Consider the following 8,452-nt stretch of genomic DNA (forward strand, 5'->3'; position numbering starts at 1 on the left):
AGAAAACAATCGACAAGAAAACTACAGGAACTTTGGTGCACTCAGGCGCGGACAAAATTGCCAGAACATATTGTAGACAGAACTGTCGAAACAAGATACAAATGAAACTAATAGAACAAGACAAACTGTCAGAACGAGGTGAACTGCTGGAATAGGATGCAGATAGAACTATGGAAAAACATAGTGCAAACAGAATTGTAGAAACTTGAGGTGCAAATAGAAAATTTTGGGAAAAAATGTAAAGAATACTCTCATAAAAGTTTGAGCAGCAAAATAAAAATTCAAAGAGTTCAAGGAAGATACCAAGACTTTGATACTATATTAGAATTCATGATATTAACTTAAGAATAATAAATTTGATAATCAAATACTCTACTAATATGATACAAGGTACTACTTATTTATATGTGATGAAAAAATCAGAAAATAATTAAATAATAAATGTCTAATATCATATCATTAACAAGAGTATCAATCAAAATCAATATAATTAATATTCAAATATCTTAATATTATCTTATCTGGTAACTATTATTCAACGACTACAAGCTATAATTTAGAGATCAGGCCAAAAGAACGTTAAGGTTTTCATGGCTTATAAACAACCACCTTTCACGTTGTTGCGCATAACTCAGACATTATACCTATAACTCAAAGAACAAGTCAAACAAATAGATATAATCATTCAAGTAAAATAGAAAAATAACCTCCTTACACGTCACTCCCAAATAGCTCAGAGAAGTAGTCAAAACAGATGTTGGAACTTCAAACGTAATCGCACTATAGCCCACACACGTATTCACTAATATCTCGGCAACCGAAGATATTTGAAAATGGTTATTTCTCCACAAGTCTATATAAGGTAAAAGATAGATCACATCTGAAAACCTAATACTCACTTAAGTCACTATCACTCTCTTCTTTGAATTATTACTAACTTGAGGGTCGAATGTATCTACCATGTCTAGTGTTTTTTGGAGTCTAACGTATACCTCATCCGTGGAAAAGACAGAATGACGTCTCCTCTTTTGCAACAAGCTATACTTTGGACAAACTCCTTAACAGCAAGAACATTTTTCGCCCACCATGGGGCGACCTTAACATTACTCCACATTTTCTTTTTTCACTTGCTATTCCTCTTTTTTGTAGGATCTTATCCATTGATGATGAGCAAAATTTACCTTTTCCTCCACCAACTCTTGTCGAGTTATTAGCCTTGAACGTTGTGCTATAAGCCGAGGTCCAAAGGATGGCCGACCTATCAGCTCAGCAAGAGAATAGTCGTGATGAGGATGAGGATCGAAAGAACGTCAACAATAGCAACTATCACGATGACCATACTTTAGAGACCAACATTGTGGTAGAGGCCACTCCAACTAGAGGAGCAAAGAGATCTTCTAACCCCTTTTCTAAGGATATCAGGTGCTTTTAGCTGCCTGCCAACTTTATTCTCCCAACAACTCTCAAGCCATACAGGGACTTGGTGATCCGAACTTACACACCACATCTAGGGATGGCAACGGGTCCTCATGGGGGCGGGGACATGCCCCCCGCCTCCACCCCTCGCCCCCAATATCTGTCCCCGCCTTGTCCCCACGATGGGTAACGAAGACTCTGTATCCACCGTGGACCTGGGTCTTTGCGGATATCTGCGAATTTTTGTAAAAACTAATAAAAATAAAAAAAATGAAAAAAATAAAGACAATCCTCAATTGTCATTACAAACATAATATCCATAGTCTTTAAAGACTTAAATAGCAATAGCAACAAACATAAACAACCAAATATTACATAAACAACCAACCATATCTATAAACAACCAAACAAAGTTCATGACGTTGTAAAAACATAATTCTTAAATCTCAATCCTCCTTTCATCCTATAATGGTAGTTATGGTAGATTTCAACTTACTTGAATCCTACATCGAAAAGAAAACAATTTAAATAGAACACTAGAGTTGTTTATGACAAATTGTTATAAAACAAAAAACTAAAGATTTCACACAACATTGAGGATCAATTGAAAAGATTACAACACCTAAACAATGGACCACTAGGTCGTAATAGAGGCACTGAGTGATTGTTATGACTTCACAACACGCACAAACTCCTATATAGTATCGATAGGTTTGAATTTGTCACTTAGCCACTAACCAAGATACAGAAAATAGAAGTTACAGAAATCTCAACATCATGCTCTTTCCATCAATACATCAACTTTAATACAAAATTCAAATTTATTTAACGTCTTTGTATTAATTGAGGTTAGAATTTCAAAATGAGATACACAAATCATGAGCCAATGCAGCAATATACAAACTCTTGTATACATATGCAGGATATAATAAAAATTTTATTTAACCTAACTCAGAATCAAAGTAAGGAATAAAAATTTCAGAATCAACAATTTAACACATTAGAATCATAGGAATCAGAATAAAAAATTATCACAAATCCTTCAAAATCAAAGCCAACAATGAAGATCTCAGAGTTCTGTCACTTACCCGACGGAGAAGAGGCGACAGCCGGCGACCAGATGATGCAGACGACGACGATAGGATGTGACCAGAACCAGATGACACTGACGAGCACGCCTCCACGGGAAGAAGCAACGACGGCGAAGACGACGGGCTCCCTGGTGCAGTGTGCCGGTGAGCGCGACGTGACGGTGAGTGGATTGAGATCCACAGGGGCGTGAGAGACTGTGACGTTGCGGTGAGGAAGATGGACTGAGAGATGGGTGACGGGGAGGTGGCGGTGACAGACTGAGTGGGTGGGAGCCTGGGACTCTAGGAGGTGGCCTCCGTGGGTGGTTCAGAGGATGGGGTTTGAAGCTGAGTTCAGATCTGATGAGGCCATGAGGGATTGAGGATTTGTGAAATGTGAATTGAACAACGGCTAGGGTTTCACCTTTCTTCATTATGTTATATATATATATATTAAGGGGCATTTTAGTCTTTTTACATTGGCGGGGATTAAACGGGTCTCCACGGGGCGGGGATACATTTATTATATGGAGCCTTGCTATCCGTCCCCACTAGGGGTGGCAAAACAGGTCGAACCCGCCGGGTCGAACTGCCAAAAAAGATGGGTCGGGACCAGATTTTGAACCCGCCAAATTTTAAAAAACTGCCAAAACCGCACCGCCAAAACCGCGGGCCAAGGTGGGGCGGGGCGGGCTGGCATCCTTTTTTTAAAGGGGTAATTCAGTAAATTTACATGGGGGTATAAATTGAAAATTAGGGTTCTCAACACACACATCACACGCAGACCCACACCCACACGGTGCTACTGCCTACTGCGGACTGCGGTACTACCTCGCCTCGGTGCCTCCTGCTCAGCCAGACAGCCACACCCACACGGCACACCCATACCCCAGACCTAACACAGTAACGCCGGTCACTCAGCTCAGCCACACCCACACCCAGACGGCCAGACCTTTGACCTTCATCCCTTTCGGCGTTCGCTGACCCACTCCCTCCTCACTCGCTCCTCCTCACTCCTCAGCAGCTCAGCTCCCTCCTCACTCCGTCCTCCCTGCGGCGGCCTTTCCTCACTCGCTCCTCTCTGGCGCCTCTGCCTTTCACCTTCCTTTCTCTCCTCCTGTCGTCGTCGATAGTTTTGTCTCGTCGGCGCCTCTGCTCGGCGGTTCTGTGACTGGCGGACTTCTGGAATCGCTCCTCTCTCCTTCTCTTCCTGCTCGACGGCTCTGCAATTACTATTAGTAAGTGATTTACAGTTGCTGAATAAGTGAATATGTATGTGACAAATCTGATGATGATGTTTACTTACTGAGTTACTGTAATGTTGTTGTTTGTTTTTCTCATAATTATTTTAGCAAAAATGAGCTCTTCGAATCGATTATCTGATTATCTTAGCAAAAATGATTTTCTGATTCCTCACATCGTCATTCTCAAGAGTCAAGATCAGTTACTGTTATTACTTATTATTGTTATTATTTTTTCCATGTCAATTTTTGTTCAGCCTGATTTGAGTTTTCTGCAACTGGGTATTATTGTTTGATTATGTTTGAATATTGTTTTTCTGCCTGATTTGAGTTTTCTGCAACTGGGTATTATTGTTTGATTATGTTTGAATATTGTTTTTCAGCCTGATTTGATTATGTTTCTGACTAATGATAGATGCCAAGATCATTTGAAAAGTACATTAAATATGCATGATTGGTTGTTGTGTGATGGGGAGTTCTTTCATATTCGTTGTTCCATCTTACCCTACTTCAAATTTGTATTTTCTACAAGTCTATCATATTCAATGTGTTTTGATGGGAAGTTTGAGAAGTGAAGATGAGCTTCTAAGGAGCATGGGAGAAAAGATGATGAACAAATTTAAGAAGTATAGGGAAAAGTATAGTGTCATTCTTGCATTTGGTGCTATTCTTGATCCTAGACTTAAGATTTCTACTTTAGAGCTTATGTATGAAGAGATTGATGTTGAGACCGCAAAAGGGAAGGTGGAACATGTGAAAAAGAAATTATATAAGCTTTTTGAAAAATATGACAAGAATTCTCTTCCAACTGTTCAAGCACAAGGACCTAGTAATCAATCTTCATCCATGGCCCATACCCCTGAAAGTACAAGCAAGAAGCGACTTGCGATTGTTGGCGTAAGTAATGTCTAACATATTTAAATTCTCTTATTAATTGTCATTATTCTATCCTAACAAGATGTGATTATTTCTATTTTGATAGAAATTGATGAAACGTAACCATCAAGCTGAGGTCTCTAGTGGAAAGAATCCACTTGATACATACTTGGAGGAGCCACTTTTGTCAAAGGATTGCTTTGAAGATTTAGATGTTTTGGAACGGTGGAAATTATATGAGAGTCGTTATCCGAAGTTATTAATCATGGCACGTGACTTATTGAGTATTCCAATTACTACGGTTGCATCGGAATCTGCCTTTAGTATTGGAGCTCATGTCATTAACAAATATAGAAGTCGAATGTTGCCAGAAAATATTGAGGCTGTGATTTGTACTCGCAATTGGAATAAAGGCTTTGTTGATGGTAATTACATTGTTAGTTACTAATTTAATATTTATATGAAATTTAAGTATTTATATCTTGTTCTAAATTCGGGTATTCTTCTAATTGTAGGTGAAGGCGAAGGTGAATATGTGAATCCTCAAGGTGCTAGGCGAGGCGGTGTTTCAACTTCTGGATCAGATTCAAATTTTTTTTATTTAGAAGTTGATAATTGATTTATGTGTGTTGATTTAAGGTTTTTTTGGGTATCTTGTTGATTTATGAATTATGTTGTGTTTTGTTTTGATTATAGTAGGATTTATGTGTGGATTATATGTTTGTTTTGTTATTATTATGCACTTATGTTTGAGACTTTGAGACTTATTATTTGTTATGTTATTTTTATTATTGTTAATTTCAATTCTCCCCATATCCACCCGTCTGGCGGATAAATCCCCGTGGATACCTGCCCCGCCGGGGGTTTTGCCATCCCTAACCACACCAACAATTTTGCAACATCCGAAATATATGTCCATGACTTCGACTATCTTAGCACAATCAAGAAAGATCAACATAAAGTTCTTCGTGACTACACGATGAGGTTCGATAATATAGCAATGGAGATTCCCAACCTCAACCCTAGTATCCACCTCCATGCCTTTAAGAGTGGCTTTCATGCTAGCAAGTTTCAGGAGACTATTGTTGTTGCCAAACCGAAGACTTTATAGCATAATCCCAAGAAAAAGCAGTTGGATATATGGAAATCGAAGGGCTCAGACAACCTCCGCAGACCAATAAATCAACTCTATATAAAAAAAGGACAATTTGAAAGACCTTTTTGAATTAGCAAAGTGATAGACAAATAGGCTTATATCCTTCAGACACTACTAGGCAAAGAACTACCTGGTACTTGAAATGCAACATCTTTGAAGCTACACCACATAAGTCAGGATTTGAAGATGTACTATTTTTTCTACTCACAAGATTTTTTCACATTGGTTTTACTTGGAGGGATTTTAACAAAGCACTTCATCCTGCACTTTCTATGTTAAGAGAGTAACCCTCAATAAATAATACATTATTTTCAATTTCATCATTCTTTATTTTTAATTATTATTACTCCTACCTTTAATTCAGCTACTATTTTTCTTACACACTACACATGTTACGACAAACTAACACTAAAGTTGGCATACAAAAATAAATTGGCAGTTATTCGTCGGAATTAATCCAAACAAATTGACAATTATAAGTTAGAATTAATCCAAACAAGCCGACACCTATAAGTTGGAACTACTCCTAAAAAAACCAACAACTATAAGTTGGAATCAATCCAAACAAGGCGACACCTATAAGTCGGAATCAATCCAAACATACATCAATTATAAATCGGAATTACTTCAAAACAAACCGACAATTATATGTTAGAATCAATATGAACAAATAGGCAATTATAAGTCGAAATCAATTCAAACAAACTGGTAGTTATAAGTCGGAATCAATCTAAGTAGGCCAACACCTATAAGTTGGTGTCAGTTCAACAAACAATCACCTACAAGCTTGTCCAAAAATATACAAATATAAGCAATACATTTTTCAATGACAAGCTTGCTCAACTTTTATTTTCAAGATTACCAAGTTGATCTTGGGGATAATCCTCATATCTCCGAATTGTTACATGATGCGCATCTCTTCCATATCCTACAGAGTTATAACTCGATTTTCATAAAGATCAACCTGCTTCTCTTTAAATAAATAGGTCAAGCTTGGGGGCTGTGATCGACAAGTTATAATTCGAAGATTAGGTTAAAAGAATGTTAAGATTTTCATGACTCAAACAACACCACCTATGTTATGCATAACTCGGCCGTTATACCTATAACTCGACCATTACAACCTGTTCAGTTCCATATTACTCAGTTACTGCACCTATAGCTCAAAGAACAAGTAAAAAAAAAATAGATATAATCATTCAAGTAAAATAGAAAATTAACCTCCTCACATGTCACCCCACTAATACCTCAGAGAAGTAGTCAAAACAGATGTTAGAACTTCAAACATAACTATACTATAGCTTACACATGTGTTCTCTAATATCTCGGCAATTGAAGATATTCGAAAACGGTCATTTCTCCATAAGTAAGTCTATATAAGGTAAAGCAAGATAAAATGTAGAGTACATCTGAAAACCTAATACTCACTTAAGTCACTCTCACTCTCTTCTTTGAATTATTATTGACTTGAGAGTCAGAGTACCTTTTGCAAGTAACTACTCTGTCTGGTATTTTTTGAAGTCCAGCGTATACCTTATCCGTGGATAAATCAGGACAATGTCTCCTTTTTTGCGACGAGTTATATCTCGGACAGACCCCTTAGTAGCAAGAACATTCTTGAACAGAGATGACAATGTCTTAAGGCTCATTTTGCACACTTTGTTCATACCTTTTTCTTGGTGACGATCAAACGATAACGACAACAACTTTAAACATGACTACAACAACTATCACTTATCATTTATCTCTCTTTCTCTTTATGTATTATTGTTGTTATTAATGATGAGGATAATGTTGGTTTTGGAGTTGTGGTTGAGAAAAAGGGATATTTACTATTAGAGGAGTTATTGTGGTGGTGGTGCCAGCAAAAGTCAGTTATAGTGGTGGATATAATGTTATTAAGGCTGTATTTGTTTACAGGGATGAGACACTGAGACAGGGACACAGAAACACAAAATCGTGTTTGACAGATGAGACATGGACAGAGACATTGTGTCCAGAGATGCTGAATTAGTGTATTTTGTGTTCATCCTGACAGGAAGGACATAGAGACACTAACAAGGGACATAACTTATTTTTAATTTTTCTTTCATTATTCTTGTTAATTTTTCATAATTATATTTTTTATTATTATAATTTTCTTCTCAAGTTTTTTGGATGAAAAAAATGAGAATAAATTGGATTTTCATAATTTGTTCTAATTTATCACCAAATAGAATACAAGAACATAAAATTTTGTGTCTTTGTCCTTTGTGTTTTATTCTCAGTGTCTTGTCTTGTCCTGTTCTCCAAAACCAACACAGCTTAAAGGATAGGGTTGAAAGTGTGAACTAACTTGAAATCAACTCATTACGGCTTTATTTGGATTTTGTTTCGAGGTAGAAATACAAAGATAGAAAATTAGAGATAAATACATTTATAAAAGAATTTGTTTACATAGCTTCTTCAACAAAAATTAAGCAGTAAAGTTGAAAAATTTTGAAAAAGTAACTTTTATCCTTATCTTTTTCTTACTAGCGACACTAAACTATCGTAATCTTTTTTCTTCCATTGTCATTCTTCATCCAAAATCATAAATTCAAACCAAAATCCACAAATCTAGTAACAGTAACATTTACTTCATCAATAGAAATCAATAAAAAATCAAATTTTTTAATCCAAATAAAAGACAAAAACATAAACCAAGAGAAAGA

General features: G+C 36.7%; 2 protein-coding genes across 2 annotated transcripts; both read right to left on the reverse strand.

The window, feature by feature from the left end:
• LOC110272098 lies at positions 525-2,928 on the reverse strand. The gene is made up of 2 exons (XM_021123920.1): positions 2,505-2,928; positions 525-1,649 (listed from the first exon to the last, which is right to left on the reverse strand). Exons 1-2 carry the CDS (start codon positions 2,918-2,920, stop codon positions 1,508-1,510), a joined length of 558 nt encoding a protein of 185 aa, XP_020979579.1. The 5' UTR covers positions 2,921-2,928; the 3' UTR covers positions 525-1,507.
• Positions 3,448-3,827, reverse strand: LOC110266483 (octapeptide-repeat protein T2-like). The gene is made up of 2 exons (XM_021111299.1): positions 3,793-3,827; positions 3,448-3,709 (listed from the first exon to the last, which is right to left on the reverse strand). The coding sequence occupies exons 1-2, from the start codon at positions 3,825-3,827 to the stop codon at positions 3,448-3,450; spliced, it is 297 nt and encodes a 98-aa protein (XP_020966958.1).

Source organism: Arachis ipaensis, chromosome B01, assembly GCF_000816755.2.
Source record: "Arachis ipaensis cultivar K30076 chromosome B01, Araip1.1, whole genome shotgun sequence".
NCBI classification, from domain to species: Eukaryota; Viridiplantae; Streptophyta; class Magnoliopsida; order Fabales; family Fabaceae; genus Arachis; species Arachis ipaensis.

Bases quoted from the DNA above. Each gene is read 5' to 3' on its own strand.
- LOC110272098 (XM_021123920.1), bottom strand. From the start codon at position 2,920: ATGAAGAAAGGTGAAACCCTAGCCGTTGTTCAATTCACATTTCACAAA. The intron at 1,650-2,504 runs GTAAGTGACAGA...AAAAATTCGCAG, and splicing joins TGTCGCCTCTTCTCCGTCGG to ATATCCGCAAAGACCCAGGT.
- LOC110266483 (XM_021111299.1), bottom strand. From the start codon at position 3,827: ATGAGAAAAACAAACAACAACATTACAGTAACTCA. The intron at 3,710-3,792 runs GTAAGTAAACAT...TAGTAATTGCAG, and splicing joins AACAACATTACAGTAACTCA to AGCCGTCGAGCAGGAAGAGA.